Genomic DNA, 18,952 nt, shown 5'->3' on the forward strand with positions numbered 1-18,952 from the left:
CTGGTTAGCAATTGACATTGTATCCAATTGGATGGTAGAAAGTAGAAGGTTGATAACAATAGTTACTTGCTCTAGAATGCATCAAAAAAAAAAAAAATTGTGTCCAATCTTCATTTGTATCCATATTGTATTGCTGCAGAACACTCTCAGTTGGTATGCATGTTGCTGCACACATTACTGTGCACCCACATAAATATGTATACATTTACTGTTGTGACATTAGTGAAGAATGAACTCCGCCTTGGATATGTTCTGCTGCACCCACATAGAAAATTTAATGTGTGATTCCCATTGCTGTCATGACTATACATGTGCCCATACCCTACACATGGGAGCCGGACCCTTTCTCAGGAAATTGACCCCTAGTGCATCATGTCATACCTGGAAGACCAGAGAGTCGACCCTGGCATAACATGAGTCAGTCCTTGGTTGCCGTGTTCGGGCATTATACTTATAGCAAAAATCGAGTGATATTATACATCAGTGAAAAATTGTGTCTAGATCTTTACTGCCATTAAGAATTGTGATTCACTGTGAAAATGGCATATGAGCATTCTACTAGTAGTTGGAAATATATGATGCTACCTATTTGTGAAACACTATGTTTTATTTGTAACTTGATATACAAATGGTATGATGTGAAATTTGTTTATATATGAAATTATGGCTTGTAAGCTGCTGACATTCAAATCTGGAAATGTCTGAGTTTGACTGTTTTCTGGAAGAGAATTGTGAGACATATTAAAGAAATGTCAATGTTTGTTGCATGCAGTCAAGTTATGTGAATTGTTTTTCCTTGTCCACTGTGAAGTCAAAATGAATGATAGGGAGTTTGGGAATCTTGCCTAATTGGTCTATATGAATTGGGTATCTGATGCAGGTACTTTGGTTAATGAGCTTGCACTTCAAGGTTTATTTCTGTGAGCCTGACTGGTTTAAAGATATCAGGGCATTTGTATCCGATTGGTTTAAAAGTACCAAAGCACTTTGGGTAATAACCATAACATTGATGAGAAACTTAAATTTAAATTCTATGGCCTGACTGGTTTAAAGGTACCGAGGCTTGTGTGCTTGACTGGTTTAAAGGCACCAGAGCACTCTGAGTGGGTTTAAGCAATCAATAGGGAGAAAAGATTTGGATGATTCATACACCTTGGTAAAATGACTAAGGTTGAGAATTCTACTGCTATGATAGTAGAAGGAAGTTGGGGAAAAACCCCATACTTCGGGAAAATAATTAAATGAAAAGATTAACTCACTCAGATTCGGGCTTACCTTGGAGAGGGTAGGTGGTACAAAACTCCGGGGACATGTTTCTTTGTTTCGAGCTAAAGTGACTCGTTGGTCCCCAGTCCTCGGAGTTGGGGGACCCGGACTACCAATATGTCCTAGGTGGTAGCTCTTTGCTCTTCTGCAGAAGTTAGGGATGCATCCTGTTTTGGTTTTGGCCTTTGGGAGATTCTCTCGGTCACTGGCCGCTCCCTTGGGATTTTCAGTCACAGTTAGAATATTCGGGTTAATAAAACAACCTTGAATAATATACCCTCGAACGTTCTCTTCTGTGATGATTGCCTTGGCCCGTGTGTACCCGCGGGATAAGAAAAGATAAACATCAGCTAGAACAGTTAGGTATCACTGTGTGGAGTCATTAAAGAGACATTTGCATACTTTTTCATCATGCTTTATATTCGGTGCTTATGATGAAACAACATCCTAAACTGTGCATATATTAGTTAATTGAATTCATATTATGGATGTTATATAGATGTTATTCATGTTAGTGTAAGTTCTGCTTTAATTGCTTAATACCTTGCTTAATTGTTGTAGTTGCATAACATGTTTTTGGGTTATTTATAATTGTTGCATAACCCACTTCTCTACTTAGTTATATGTCTGTTATTGCTATTGCATCGACTTCTATATGTGCTTTTGTATTGGCTGAAAATCACCACGACACCCACATCACCTACTTGACACATGATATACCTGCAAGAAAAATTACAGTTTTTCCTACTTAGACGTGGTAGTCTAATTCCAATCAATTTACTATTTTTCAGGTGAAGAATAGGGTTTATGAGCGGCTGCGGGATGAGGCATTAGATCGAGAATTTTGGATTTATTGTTCCAGAGATTGCTTGGGTTTAATGTAATTTTAATTATTCATATCATTTAAAACTCTGATGATTTTCATTGATATTGAAATGAAATAAATGTGTTGGGTTTTCTCTCCACCGTAATGTCTCGAACTGCTTAACCCTATTTTATTTTTTGTTGTTTTCGCTGTTAAAAAAAAAAATCCTCTTAAATTTGGGTTAAAATTTTCGGGGCATTACATGCATTGTGTTTTAGCCCATGGTTGGCTTGATAATCTTGTTCTAGTAGCTGAACATACTTGATTTTGAGTGTCTTTTTACGTAGACAAGAGATGCTTTTGGTCCATGTTGGCGTGTATTCTCTTGTTCTTGTCGTTGATGCACTCATTTTAAGTATTATTACATGTAGACAAGAGATATTTTTACACACCTTTGTGTATGTCTTTGGCCTTTAATGGCATTATATTTATGTTCTTGATCTAGTAGCTTATACACTTGATTTATGAGTTTTGAAGTACTAATGAGGTAGTTGCTTGTAGTGGATGAACTATTGTTGAAATTTGCAAAATTTCATTCATAACTTGTGTTGTAAGATATTTTAGTGGATCATATCATTGATATGTATATTTGGAAACCAATTTAATATTTTGGCATTTAACCTATATATTAAGTGTTTTTTTATTTTTCGGCCACCTAATGAGTTTTTGTATTTGCAAATATTTGAGTATGAATTTCCTCAATGTGTAAGGCTTTCTATTCAAATATCTTTCACTCTTGACTCTTGGGTGGACATTTTTTTTTGACATTTGTTTAGAATTTCTTTCCTCTAAGATGTGAAAGAAATCATTAGATCATCTTGTGTTAAAATGTCTCGCTATTATTGATTTGTGTGTCAAATATGCTTTCATTCGTATGTTCTTTTTAGGGCGCCATTAGTTCTTATGTGAACATTTTGTTATTAAAGATATATTTCTAATACATGATTTTTTTTACTTGATCTTAATACAAATCTCATATTTTGTATGTCTTTGTGCACTTATGAGTGTCCTCCGTGCACACACTCCTTACTTCCAAATATTGATAAAACCCTTTGTAAGAATGATTTTGTGAGCCTTAGTGCTCACCTATTCTAAGAAATTCAATCTTTTGCATGTGTGAGTGTCTCCTTTGTACCTTTGGGTACTTTTATTCAAGTGTTCTTGGTGTGTCTTTGCACACATATTCCTTTGTGGTGTTTGTGCTTGAAGTGCACATCTTTAAAGGCATTTTTTACATGGTTCTTGAAGATATTTTTGGTCAAATGTTCTTCGTGTGGCCTTTGTGCACTTATCTTTCTTCAAGAACTTAGTGTGTTTTATCAATGTTTATGGTTAATTCGTGTTTTGCATAAATACTCAATCAAAATGCATAAATTATCTTTTGAATCATTGTCCTTCTTAATCAATGTTATGGTCTATTATACATTTTTTGATATCTCTTATTTGATTAAGATACAAAGGTACTTTTTACTTGGAGTTCTTTTGGCTTGTTCCACAGGATCTTCAAGATGGAATGAATGAAGCGTCTATGATACATCGTGAAAGGAGCTTGGGGATGATCATTAAAGACAGTTAAAGGCTGACAGATGCAAAGTTCTTTCATGTGCTATAATGTTGGTGACTTTCATTGAAGATTTTTTTTTTTGAGGATTGGAACCCTCCTTTTGTATCTTCAAACTTCTCGTTATCCCCACGCAAAGTTTGAGGGGGGGGGTGTTAAAATATATGTAATCATATATACATATATGTATATATATATACACATATATATATTTATCTCATCATACCCGATAAAGGGTATTTTTGTAATTCTGCCCATTAGGGGCATTTTAGTCTTTTTACATCTTTTACATGTATTTTATTTTACATTTTCTTTTTTCTTTTTATTTTTCATTTATTGTAAAATGCATTTAATGCATTGCATTGGGGGTCCCAACCAAAGGAGTCGTTGGACCCCCAACGGTCACAAATGTGACCGTTGGGGGCGGGGGCCCAACGAGTCCCCTTTTGGGCCTCCCAATGTTCTCTCTCTCTCACTCTTTCTCTCACTCCTTTGTGTATAAATAGAAGGGTATTCCCCCATGTAAGGTATGACCTTTTAAGCCCTCATTCAATAAAGTTTGTGTAACTTATGCTTCTTCGTAGGCTTCTTGTGGTGTCCCTTAGTGGACCATTGTGTTATTCTTCGTTATGGGGTTGTGTTTGTCCAATGTTGGACCTTATGAATGCATTATGCATTCTTGTAATTCATTTCCGCATACTTTCTAACAAAACCATGTCTGGACCAAGAGATAAGAATCCCTCTGGTTTTGTATCCTTTTATCGCCTGCCCTATCAAAGATGTTCGTATGCCAACTTCTCTCTAGAAGTTGCTATGTTCCAAATGTCACAACAGAAAAGCAACAAACCCACCTGTTAGCCCTTCCAGGACCATCTCCGGTCCCAAACCTCTAGTGGCTTTTTCAAAAAACTTTTCTAACTTACATGGTCTAAATGGGATTGCCACAATATTGGAGTGAACTCTGTAGAGACTTATTGTTGTCATCATGACTCACTAGTAAAGGCGAAAATTGGAAAAGGATATGGAGGTGGTGGTTGATTTTGTCTTGGAGGCTGAGTTGGGGTGAGGAATAAAAGAATTGTTAAGGGGAACAGGGAGGAAATTGGACATGGTGTGTCGGAGAACCCAGTTGCGGATCTTTCTTTTTGCCAAAGTTAATTGGCCTGACCAAGATATTGAGTGGCTGGCCCACCTAGAGTGGGATCACATGCTGCAAACTGCACTTAGCCATAATCAGAATCTGTCCTTTTTTCTTAAATTTCTTTCTCATGATTTGTTTTATTCCCCCCCTTATAATTTACCTGCTCGTGATTCCTCATCACCATTTTTAATGAGATTTTCTCTCTCTAGAAAAAAGAAAGTTGTTCTTAATATAGTTAATGAGTTTTGTTTGGGAATCTCATTTTTGTTTCATTGAATTGATTTAAACTTTCTTGTGCAGTTCTCTGTGTGGTGTGGTGCATGAAATTTTTATATTGGAAAAGGTTCACTTTTCATGGCTTTATTTTGCTATTGTTCTTGTTAAATTGAAGTTGTCGCTTGTAATGAATATTGTGGTGGTGGTCTTAGTTTATTATAATGGGAGCACATTGAGCTTGCATGTACTTTTGTCAACATGAATATAACCGTTGTCAACTGTTATTGTTTCTATAGAATTTCCAAAAATCATCAAGGGTGAATGTTTTTTTCTTTCCCAGATGTCAATGAGAACACCCAGGTAGATGTCAAATTTGCATTGCCTGGAAAGGAGAGACAAGATTCCGTGTTTAATGGACTTCAGGTGTGCCAAAGCTTTTGACCTTATCATATATATATATATATATATATATATTACAAAAAATTCCAACATCCAGATATTGTCATGACTTGGATTGAGGATTCCTGTGGCTGAGAATCAGGATTCCATTAGCAGGAATCATGACTCTCACTTGCTTTAAGTGCTTCTTGTAACACTGGTTATGTTTTTTTTGATTTAATTTAGTTTGTTGAGGTTTGAAGCATTGTCTGGTTTCCATGGTAATTAATCACCGACACCAAGTCACCTGGGAAAGAATCGTTGTCAAGTGTCAACCCAACAATCCAAGTCAATTTGGATCGAGGCCCCTCTTCCTGTACTTGACTGATTTTATTCCTTGTCCGTTTAGATTATATGATAACAATTATCAGTCTTCTATATTAACTAGCATTAAGTTGGACAAACTTTTATGTAAAATGGCCTTATTCAAACATCTGGATAATTTGACTAAAGTGAAATTCTAGTCCGTATCTAATCACAGTCTCACAGATTAGTTTATAAGGAAATACTATGTGTAGGTTGTTAAGTATGACAGCACATGACGTTCCCATGGTGCAACAGTTTTTATTTGTATTGTCAAGAATAGTTTGGCCTTCTGGTTTGTGTTTAATATTATTATAATTGTATTCAGCAGCAAGGGTATTTTGGTACACTGTTTATGTATATATAAAGGCATACATGGCGTCTCCTCAACATATCAGAAAGGAATGGCCCATTGTTCATTGTTTCCTTATTGCTCTTCTTTCTTCCTCATGTCATCTCAGGGCATGACTCCCAAGATTGCAACTTTGTAAAAATTAACATGGTATCAGAGCGGGGGCAAGTGTAAGTACCTCATCAAATCAAAGTCTGCTGTTCCTGCGGAGTTATTATTCCCTTTATCAGCAGCCATAGTTTGATGGGGCATCTTGACGGGTCTCTACCTATTCCCGCGGAGTTATTAATGGAATCGGATTTCAAAGACGACAATCAGATAGATACACAAGCCCATTCCAAAAATTTCCCTTTACCAGCGGCCATAGTTTGATGGGGCATCTTGATAGGTCTCTACCTGTTACCACGGAGTTATTAATGGAATCGGATTTCACAGACGACAAGCAGATAGATACACAAGCAGATTCCAAATTTTTTCCTTTATCAGCAGCCATAGTTTGATGGGGCATTTTGATGGTTCTACCTGTTCCGTTCCTGCGGAGTTATTAATGGAATCGGATTTCAAAGACGACAAGCGGATAGATACACAAGCAGATTCCAATTTTTTTCTATATTGTGTAAAAACAATCAAGCCATGTTAGCCTATATTAGGGCTACTCTTTCCCATAAGGTTCTTCATATTCCCACATGAGTTCATGCCTATGATCTTTGGCAGATTTTGCATTGTTGGTTTGAGCATATCTCAACTACCAAAATTTATCATTTCAAAAGGAAGTTTAGGAAACTTGCTAGGGGAGATTCCAGTGTGATAGATTACTTGAATAAGGTAAAATCTATCACTTATCAGCTAGCAACAATAGGTCCAATCCTTAATGAGGACATTTGTATGTAGATTATTCGAGGGTTAGGTTCCGAATGTAATATGTTTGCCACCATGTATATGGGAAGGACACTTTGACTGCCTTTTGATAAGTTGTGTTCCTCACTATTGGAATGTGAAGCTATGTTTGACATTAGCGGTGTGTCTTGGAAGAAAAATATTGATGAACAATCTAATGAGGTTATTTTTACGGGTTCATTTGTGGGACCCGATTGTGGGTGCAGAGGTAGAGGACGTGGAAGGTCCAATGCTTTCGGTAGAAGGTCAGGTATTTTGCCTACTTAGGGTGGTGGACCACATCGAATAGCTATGTTACATGTTAGATGTGTGAAAAACATGATCATATCAATTCAGATTGTTACTAACGGTATGTGCCTACTGTTAAAATGTATCTAATATATATATATATATATATAATGTATATTACATCAATACTCGATAGGGGTATTTTTGTAATTTCACATAGTTGTTTTAGAAAACAACTATTTTCGAATTTCATAAAATGTAATTTTCTTTTTTTATTTTTTCGAATTCTTTTTTGTATTTTTTGAGGACTAAAAGGGGCTCCAACCATAGAGTCGTTGGAGCCCCCAACGGTCACAAATGTGACCGTTGGGGGCTCCCAACGACTCTATGGGAGCCCCCTTTTGGCTCTCCTTTTGAGGCCCCTTGGCCCTCCTTTTTCCTCCTCTCCCTCTTGTATAAATAGGGGTGAACCCCTTGTGTATTTTCATTCTTGAGAGCTTTCTCTCTTCTCAATAAGAGGCTTTGTATATTGTTGCCTTCTTAAAGGCTTGTGCTTGTATTGTCCCTTTGTGGACTTGTGATATTGTCTCTTTTATTCATTGTTGCAAGTGCTTGTATGCACTCTTTATATTTCCGCAATATCTCGTTACATGGTATCAGAGCCACTCGATTCTTGAAGGAAAGGTGTGGTTCGTGTATCTCATATTTAGTGGACATCTTCTCACTTCTTGGCAACATCATGGAGACAAAGATTGACCTATCTTTCAAGCTCAATGGAAAGAATTATATGATGTGGGCATCGGCAATGGAAAATAATCTCAAAGGAAAGAAGCTTTGGGGTTTTGTCATGGGGACCGTTCCGGAACCAAAGCTTATGCTCACGAAGATGGAAGAAGGTCAAGAAAAGGCTCTTGAGGGAGATGCTCGCCTCAAGGCCATTGAAAGTCATCAAAAGGAAGTGGAAGATTGGAAAAGCAATCACGCAAAAATCCTTGCGTGGTTTATGAACAATGTGAAGCTTAAGGTATGTGCTAATATAGCTAAATTTCGTAGAGCCAATGAGGCTTGGTCCTTTATGAGGGGTATGTATACCCAAAAGGATCTTGCAAGAGCATACTTCTTGCAAGAAAAGATTAGAACCACCAAGCAAGGTGATTCTAGCATTCAAAACTATTATAGTGCCCTAAACCCACTATGGGATGAATTGGCTCTCTTGGAGCCAAAATGGGTTTCTATGGAAGATATTGATTTAAGGCAAAAACAAATGGAACAAGAGCGATTGTTTCAATTTCTTTTTGGGCTACGTCCCGAATTTGAGCAAGTGAGATCTTCACTTCTCCATAGATCTATTTTTCCTCCTATTGAGGATGCTATTGCCGAAATCACTCAAGAGGAGACAAGGCTTGGCATGAGTAAGCATGTTGATGAAGTCCTTGCCATATCAAAACCGGGTAACAATGTTAGAACCTATAAGCCTTCTCATTTTGGGAAACAAGGAAACTACAATGGAGGAAGAAAAATGATTGTTTGTCATTATTGCAATGAGACGGGTCACATTAGACCCGCTTGTCCAAAGCTTATTGGAACCTTCAAGCCTAAAGTGGCCTCTCTTGAAAAAACCACCACCAAGGAAGATGAAGGCAAGAACAATGACATTAAAGAAACTCTTGGACAAATATCTATGGCTCTCCAACAAATGCTAAAAGTTTCTTCCTCCACATCGGGTGCGGCTATTGCTTCATCATCATCACCTGGTACGTATTCTTGGATCCTTGACTCTGGAGCTTCTTTTCATATGACCCCTCATGAAAATGCACTTAGTGATGTTTGCACCAATTCAAAGGACTCTTGTGTCTCTACGGCCGATGGAACTTTTTTGAAAATTTCAAGTATTGGCTCTTTTAAAGATTCACAAAATTTTTGTGTTCCAAAAGTAAGAGTTGTTCCCAAACTAAATTTAAACCTATTTTCGGTTTCTCAAATTGCCGACCATGGATGTGAAATATCTTTCTCATCTAATGGTTGCTTTGTGCAGGATCTCCGGTCCGGGAAGCGGATTGGGCAAGGCCATAGAAAGGGAGACCTCTATTATATGGACCATCTTGATCTCCCTACAAAATTTTTTTGTTCTTATGGCCAAGAAAAAAACATGGAAACTTGTCATAAAAGACTTGGTCATCCAAGTTATTCCAAAATGTATCTCTTTCCTTTTGGAAACAAATTTTGTAAGGAAAAAGAAATTAATTGCAAAGATTGCATTTTTGGAAAAATGAAGTCTATTCCATTTTCAACTAGAACTTTTCTCTCATCAAGGCCTTTTGAATTGGTGCATTCGGATGTTTGGGGGCCTTCTCCGGTTATGTCTAAAGGGGGCTATTCATATTATGTTACGTTTATTGATGACTTTACTCGGTATGTTTGGGTTTATTTCCTTAGTCATAAGTCGGAAGTATTTACTTTCTTTAAAGACTTTCATAAAAAGGTTCAAAATCAATTTCAAAGTAACATATCTATTTTAAGATCCGATTTCGGTGGAGAATACTTATCTCACGAATTCCAAAGCTATTTAACCCAAAATGGCATTTGCCATCAAAAGTCATGTCCTAGGACTCCTCAACAAAATGGCCTAGCGGAAAGGAAACATAGGCACATTATAGAAACCGCTAGAACATTACTTGTTTCTAGGAATATTCCAAATAAGTTTTGGGCCGAAGCCGTTCTAACCTCAACCTATCTAATCAATAGAATGCCCTCTTCTAAGTTAAAAAATGCTTCTCCCTATGAAAAACTCTTTAAATTTTCACCCGATTTCAATCGTCTTCGTATTTTTGGTTGCAAATGTTTTGTCCTACTACATAAAAGGGATAAGTTATCTCCAAAAGCTATTGAATATGTTTTTTTGGGATATGGTGAAAATAAAAAAGGGTATAGATGTTATGATTTTAAGAATGATAAACTATATATTTCAAAAGATGTAACATTTCTAGAAGAAGAAAATGGTTTTGATAAAATAGAAGAAACAAATGAAATTGATTATGTATTCTTATATGATCTTATTGATGACATACAAGAAGATTTTCTTGAAAACATAGACGATACTCGTGAGGTATCCCCTCTTGACATAACACTCTCAAATGATAGTGATTCAAATATAAATGTTCATGACAGTGATACCAATATAAATGTTTACTCAAGAAGAAATCAAGAAAATCCTATTAGTGCCCTCGAAAAATACTCTCAAATTTCTAAATCCACTGAGGAACCACAAGTTAGGCATTCTTCTAGAATATCAATACCCCCAAATAGGTTTGTATCCTATGATTCCTTAACTCCCAACTATCGGGCATGTCTAATAACCCTACATTCTTATTTTGAACCGGCCCACTATAATCAAGCTAAATCTATACCTCATTGGGTTGAAGCAATGCAAGTTGAACTAAATGCTTTAAAAAAGACCAATACTTGAGAAATAGTTAATCTACCCTCACACAAAAAACCTATTGGTTGTCGTTGGGTCTTCAAAGTTAAAATTAAAAGCGATGGCTCTTTAGAACGATATAAAGCTAGATTAGTTGCTAAGGGATACTCCCAAGAATATGGCATTGATTACGAAGAAACATTCGCTCCCGTAGCTCGAATGACTAGTGTCAGGACCTTAATAGCTGTCGCATCAACCAAAAAATGGTCTATTTATCAACTTGACGTAAAAAATGCCTTTTTAAATGGAAGTTTAAGTGAAGAAGTTTATATGGATCCGTCACCCAGAATAAATATTAAGCAAAGTCAAACACTTCGGCTTTTGAAGGCCTTGTATGGTCTTAAACAAGCTCCTAAGGCTTGGTATGATCATTTCAGTGATATCATGATAAACTTAGGATTTCACTCTTGTTATACTGACACAACTCTTTTTGTTAAACATGCAGGTTCTAGTATCGTAATTTTGTTGCTTTATGTTGATGATATGATTATCACTGGGAATGATCAAAGTAGTAATATCAATGTTAAAAATATGTTAAAAGATAATTTTGATATGTCTGACTTAGGTTTTCTCAGATATTTTCTTGGCATTGAGGTTGCATATTTCTCTAGAGGATATATTTTGTCACAGATGAAGCTTGCTGCAGATATATGTTCTAAGTCTGGGATTTCTGATGATAAGAAAGTAGAGACTCCCGAGGTTATTAATGCCAAATTGCGGTTGGAGGATGGGGTTCTTCTGGAAGATCCCACACCTTACAGACAACTCATTGGGTCTCTTACCTATTTAACCATCACCAGACCAGATATCACTCATGCGGTTCACTCAGTTAGCCAATTTCAGCATGCTCCTACAACCGTGCATATGAGTGCTGTTCTCCGAATCATCCGATACATTCAGAATACTATCAATAAAGGGCTATTTCTATCCTCCTCTTCTTCCTTGAATCTTCTTGCTTATACTGATGCGGATTGTGGAGGTAATCCCAATGATCGAGTCTCAACTACTGGTTTTTGTGTCTTTTTAGGGGACTCTTTGATTGCTTGGCGATGCAAGAAGCAGCAGAAAATTTCACTATCATCCACTGAAGCTGAGTACCGGGCTATGGCAACCACGACAATGGAACTTGTATGGCTTCGCAGTTTGCTTAAAGATATGGGAGTTGATATTACCGAAGCCTCAAAGCTATGTTGCGACAACAAGAGTGCCATCTATATTGCGAGCAATCATACTTTTCATGAACGTACAAAACATATCGAAATGGATTGCCACTATGTTCATGACAAATTCTTACGATGAACTATTGCTCTGCCATATGTCACTTCAGAATATCAGTTGGCGGACTTCTTCACTAAAGCTCTTCCGGCTCCTCGCTTCATGTTTCTTCTTGGCAAACTTTCTGTCATTTCCCCGTAAAGTTTGAGGGGGGGTGTTAAAATGTATCTAATATATATATATATATATTGTATATTACATCAATACCTGATAGGGGTATTTTTGTAATTTCACATAGTTGTTTTAGAAAACAACTATTTTCGAATTTCATAAAATGTAATTTTCTTTTTTTATTTTTTCGAATTCTTTTTTGTATTTTTTGAGAACTAAAAGGGGCTCCAACCATAGAGTCGTTGGAGCCCCCAACGGTCACAAATGTGACCGTTGGGGGCTCCCAACGACTCTATGGGAGCCCCCTTTTGGCTCTCCTTTTAAGGCCCCTTGGCCCTCCTTTTTCCTCCTCTTCCTCTTGTATAAATAGGGGTGAACCCCTTGTGTATTTTCATTCTTGAGAGCTTTCTCTCTTCTCAATAAGAGGCTTTGTATATTGTTGCCTTCTTAAAGGCTTGTGCTTGCATTGTCCCTTTGTGGACTTGTGATATTGTCTCTTTTATTCATTGTTGCAAGTGCTTGTATGCACTTTTTATATTTCCGCAATATCTCGTTACACCTACATATTGTCCACCTGTGGTTCTTATTGCAACATGATTTCAAGGACTTTTTGGAGTACCTTTCAAGGTTTCTAGGCCCCAAACTCCTTCCACTGGAGTCCCAAGTGTAACGACCCTAACTAACCCTCGTGAAAAGTGATTTTTTTTAAAACAATTATGGAAACCAAAACGCAAGAATCCGAGGCCTCAGAGACTAAACAACATCCAAACCACAAGTGATTTTTACATTGAACCAACCAACGAATAGCCAACTTCATTAATAAATAAATAAATGTCTTAGAATAGAATTAAAATAATGAATATAATCTAGAGCCACTTTGTCAAGAAATATCAAAACTAGTAAAGTGATCTCGTAGGCCCCTTATGACAGTCATCCCATCACTGAGCTCTAGGTCTTGAAAAAAACATTTGAAATATAGGATAAGAACCACAAAATTTTTATACAGATTCTTCTAAAAATCCAAACAGATAAGAAAAGAGCATAAATCAAATTCATGCAAAATATTCAGAGGAATATAAGAATAACAATCTCATAATTCATTTATTATTCAAGCGTCTGCAAGTAAGTATCATGTAATAATAATTTCTCGTAAGAGTCAGAGCAAGTAAGAATGCATGAACTAATGCAGGACACTAAAGATATATGATTCAATGCACATACTTGAATAAATTATTAAGTTATTATCAGAGTTATCTTTTGCATACATGTCCTTATTAAATGCATACAAGTTTAATTCCACTTTTTATTAAACCTGCGAATACTCAAAACACACCAATTTCTGAAATTTAAGATAGGTTACCAGCTTTAGCTTAACACACAATTTGTATTTTATTACTTGGTTTCACACTTGTTCCTCGATCGATATCAGGAATCAATATCATCCATCAGAACATTAGAAATCAACATCTAATATCGGGACACTAGGAAAATCAACATCCACTGATGTCACTTTTTGGTATACCAATAACAACAGTTGTGTATTACCACCTTCCCTGGCAAAGTGATTGAAAACTCTCTAAAACCGTGGCCGGGAGGCGAACTATCATATCGGGTTCAGGGACACAAACACACACAAAGTTTTAGTATTAGCACGGTTTTCCCAAAACCGCCATTCAAGATTCTCACACTGTAGAAGGGACATCTAGGAAGGAAAATTAATTACATTGTGTATCTCTTTTATCTTTTTAACAAAAGTCCTGTTCTTTACATAAGAACCGTTTTGCAAATCAACCCAACATGGGATCTGGCCCGTTACAATCTTAATCGTGCAATTAAATTAGAAAGTCAATAATTATAGAATAAATTTTGTAATACATACACACAATCTTAGAGCAACACATGCTCCTGGCTTACATGGCCAACAGTGGTTCACATCTGACCACCGATGCATTTTAAGCAAAATCCCTAATGAACATGCACACACACACAATAGTTCAGAACATGCTCACAATGCACATTCATTCACACACAACGCGGATGTATGTATAAACAAATTGCATATGCATATGAATAAATGCTTGCAACATGCATTTTTCTTCGTGATTCATTTTATGCATAAACTCTTAAATATGTACATGATCATATTCATGCATGTAATAAATTTCATGACTTTCTATACGTAAGATATAAGCAAGATAATCCAATGCATATCATAACCAATAAACCTATGTCACACGGACTCGGCTTGGAAGGCGACGCACCCGCGTCGACACGGGTGCGGACACGGGCCAGATTCGGTCAACGAAGAGTCGGACTCGGTCAACGCATCGGGGCCAATTCCGTCCATGTTTTGGACTCGGTCAATGTTGACCGAGTCTATTTTTGTCTATTTTTAGGATAAAAAATGTATAAAAACTAAAAAAATATCTTTTATATATTTTTTTAAAAATATATATACTTTTGCCTTTAGCAGAGAAAGATTGTGCAGCTGTGCTGCACAGTCTTGTGCAGAGACTGTGCAGAGCACAATCTTTACCCAGACTGTGCAGAGCACAGTCTTTAGCGCTAAAGACTGTGCAACAACACATGCTATATATATATACCCGTGTCCAAAAATTTTTAAATTGAGCCGCACCCGCACCCATGTGACATAGCAATAAACACTTTTGCCATTCACATACAACATATCTGGTCATACTACACTGCTCGGGATACATAGCATAACTACCGAGTCATAGCTATGCTGCCATAATGCACACAACAATATTAGTATATTGTTGGCAACATGTTTCTCATATAGAAACATGCAGCCAAAGGTAGTGGACATCGGACAATGTTACATATAAATGTACAACAATGTTCTGCCCTACAACAACCCACTGATAACAAAATAATTACATGCATAATAATACTGGACAGACCTTATACGAGTCAGCTCAAGGCCAATAATAAAAAAAGTTGATTCGATTTGTCGGTTTTCTAGGACCAACCCCCAAGCACTCGGCCAGCACACTTAAAGTGGATTGGAACCAGATCTGTTCACACTATGTGCATCAACAGATCAATTCAAATCTGCAGGTGCACATAGCCGACACTGCCCCATGTATATATATACAACCAACCAGCTCTCAAAAAGTTTTTGCGCGACCAACAAAACTTCAGCATAACTATTATGAATGTCGGTCGCTCAAATATAACTTTGACAACAGCCAATTGGAGGAAACAACGTGCTGGAAATCTACGACTGCTGCATATTTATACTAGCAAATCAAGTACATAAACGAACAACACTGATGCTGAAATCAAGTGTAGAAAAACAAGTGCAGAAAAACATCAGTTATGAACAAAAATCCATGTGACATACAATGCAAGTGGGAAAGAACTTAGGGAAGTTAGAGCAGCAAAGACAATCAGCAAATAGATGTAAGAATCAGATAATGTAAGGGAAGGGTTCCATCAGACGGCCTTTAGAGAGAGGCACATTGGACAACAAGCTCATTTCAAGGTTTTGAAGAATGTGAAAACAAATCCTGCTGAAGGATGCCCTATGTTATATAATGTATGTCCATAATTTAGATAGAAAAGAAGTGAGAAAGAAAACGGCAAACAATCCTTTTTGTTGTGATCTTTATAGATTGTCTTAAATTTTGTAATGACTTCATGCAGGGTGTTGCTTATATGTAATGGAAATCTAGTGATTATCAGAATCTAATCTTCTAAAACTTTAGACAGAAAATATTCCAAAATAAGAAGGGGAAACTCTATGGATTAAAAAAAAGCGTGATTGTTGAGAATGATATCCCTCAAAAGTATGATAGTCAATTTGAGGTAACAGGGAAGAATTTCTGACAGTGGCTCTGTGACCAAAATTTTGTGTATAATGATTTTAATGCTTGTTGATGTTGCAATCTTTTTCCCTTTTTATCTTTCTTGTGATCGCAGGAAATTGATGAGAGTTCAAAGCTTGTGTGCATACATGATTCTGCAAGGCCACTTGTAACATCTGAAGATGTGAAAAAGGTTTCATAATCTCACTTTATTCTGCACATTGTAATAATATCATATCAATTTCTATTGTTAGAAAGAAGGTGAACTTCAATTATTTCAATGGATTGTTAGCAGGTTGTGCAACAAGTTTATGTTGTGAATCATTTTGTAACTAGATTGTGATTTAATCTGATACCATGCCAGTTGTATCCATGTCTGCCCCATGGCCATATGTGTGTATTTTAATGGGCCTAGCATAAGGTACCATATGAGGAATGAGAGACAAGCAATACCCTTTGGAAAAGGAACAAGTGCTATCAATATTCAAGAGTCACATTTAAGTTGAGCAGTAGCTGACAGATAATCGTATATGTTCTTTGCCTTCCCACATGATTTCAATTGTTGTTCCTTCTCTCACCTATCAAAATTCGGAATCTGTCTAGAGTAAAATTCCTTCCTGATTTCCATTTAGGAGCAATTTGGGAATTCTTCTATGTTGAAGAGAGAGTACTTTTTGTTGTTTAAATGAGCTTTCCTGTTATTTTTATTTCGTTTATGTTAAGGAGCCCTTCTGAATGCACCATATTTTTTACCATGATTATTGTTCATGCCATATGGATTTACTCGTCCATCTTGGAAATACTGCTATCCATCCTTACCTACTCAATTCTTTGCCTTCTGGCTGGCCAAACGCCCAAGCGAATTTCTATCCTAGCCTCTTTGACTGCTTCATTTATCTAGCAATAGCCCCCTTAAGAGTCTAGACCTATGTCACAGGACACACCAAACACTAAGCTTGTCCCACGAAATACTAAAAGTGACAAAAGCATGCTGTGACACCCTTTGGACATGGTTTTGATTGTCTGATACAGTCAAACCATGTCTAAAACTAGAATTTTCTACTTTTATTTTTCATATATTCTTTCCCCATATGCACTGTTGGCAGACTGCAATAATACTACACAACCACATGTCATACCATGCATCAACCCACTACTCACCTTCTTTTATGCTAGAAAAAAAGTGCTCTCATTCTAATTGATATGGGACTAAATCTTGTTTAAATAAACTTGAACCTTTAAACTAAAGTTGTGGCATATGGCTCTGTCTGGTACTGTGTACCATAGTCATTAGTATTGTTCTCCACAATTTCAGGGCAAGGTTTTTCTTGAGATTTTTTTTAAGTGTTTCTTCTTGGAAAAATCTCGAGAAAAAACTCAAAAGCTTTAAAAGTTGAAAATATAAGGATAGTAAAAAAGATAAGAAACAATAGGTTTTAGTAGGTTTGTTCTTATGAAAATTCATACAGAAAAGTTTCAAGAACTTAAATATGCTGTTAAAATATATAAAGTAAATTTTTTTAGAACATCGTGATAATAACTCAATATATATATTATGGTGATATTTTGAAATGATTGCAATATTTTCATTTTTTTACTGTCGTGAAAAATGTTAATATCATGATATTTTCAAAACATGAACAATATTGGTGACCATCAGTAAAGTCCAAACTAATGGTGAAATAGAAGATTGTGGGGAGGGGAGGGAGTGTAAGGATTTCCTGAGTGAAATTCCTAGTACTTAGGGATCCATTGGGCCCAATCAAGGAAAATTAATCAGATCTACTGGAAGACATATTGCAGAAGCTACCCTATTGGGTCCTAGCTATGTCTCTTCACATAGATCATACTAGGAGAAGCTAGCTATGAACCAGCATTTTTTTGATAATCTCTCCAATGTCCTCGTCAGATGTCTTTCGATAAATTTCGTTCACATGGTAGGATATTGGTAGCTTTTTAAGAACATTGAAGCTGGAGGTTTGAGTCGTCAATTATGTCCAAGCAAGTTGTATGCCACTTTTCTTTCGGATAATCTCTAAGGATGTTTATGATAAATGTGACCAAAACACATGAATGCAGGTGGACTCTAAAAAAGCAAGAAGAGTTAAGATGATTCCTAGCTGAGTGAGTGAGCTTCCTACGAGAAAAAAAAACTAGTGGTGCGAAAAGTGCATTATGCTGAACTTTTAGTTTAGAAACTTTGCATCCAGTGTCGCTTTCATCATTATTACAACAACCCTAGTCTCACAGCCATGACCTCAAGAACCAGGAAGACATCAAGGGCTCAATGAGGTCTGAGAGTTCTCTGCTGGGCTGTGGGCCATTGAAGGCCGTGGTCCTAGGGCTAGAAGAGGCATCATGTGCTAGTTGAAAATGTGGAGACTGGAGGCACTGCACGGTTCTTGTTGGTTCAATGCTTGTCCATACAGGGGTAATCTCTAGGGTGGTTTTGTGGTTAAGATCATCGATGCAACTAGCCAAGCTGCTAGAAATTGGTTTAAAGTTTAAACTCACTTAAACCCTCCTCCATTGGGATCAATGGAAGCTGGAGAGTCACTCAGCCTTCCAGTTATGTCGTTTGGTTTCCCATGCCCCTCGGTCACAGTGGAGAAGCTGCCAAGTCATTATTAAGAAGGAAGGACAAGGATCTACATGATCCAGACTGAAGGTTGAGCATGCATTCCCTAGACCCTCATTATGGATTGTGGAAGATGCAACCCTCAACTCATTATATTATTATAGTTTGAGTTCTTAATAGAACCAACTACCTGATCCTTACCTGAAGGCAAAGGTAATCAGTGGCTCCATTCAATGGTGGCACTTGAGTAACCTTTATTTCAGGGGGAAGGGGGTGGTCCTTTTTTATCCACCCATTTTATATTATTGATGGAGACCTATTGAAAGAGAGTAAAGAGTGTAATGAAAGCAAGAAGAATACAAAAGAGCCTCCAAGGGCATACAAGAATCAAGAGAGAGTACACAAGCACAAGTCCA

The 18,952-nt window shown here is 36.9% G+C and overlaps 1 protein-coding gene across 1 annotated transcript in view; it reads left to right on the forward strand.

Annotated features, from left to right (window-relative positions):
• LOC149848444 (2-C-methyl-D-erythritol 4-phosphate cytidylyltransferase, chloroplastic-like) overlaps positions 1 to 18,952 on the forward strand; it is a 68,459-nt gene that overhangs the window by 24,989 nt on the left and 24,518 nt on the right. Inside the window, exons 6-7 of the mRNA XM_089995461.1 lie at positions 5,390 to 5,472; positions 16,074 to 16,151. Of these exons, the coding sequence (XP_089851587.1) occupies positions 5,390 to 5,472; positions 16,074 to 16,151 (161 nt within the window). The remainder of the gene's footprint in view (positions 1 to 5,389; positions 5,473 to 16,073; positions 16,152 to 18,952) is intronic.

Source organism: Nuphar pumila, chromosome 1, assembly GCF_984573655.1.
Source record: "Nuphar pumila chromosome 1, dmNupPumi1.hap1.1, whole genome shotgun sequence".
NCBI lineage: Eukaryota > Viridiplantae > Streptophyta > Magnoliopsida > Nymphaeales > Nymphaeaceae > Nuphar > Nuphar pumila.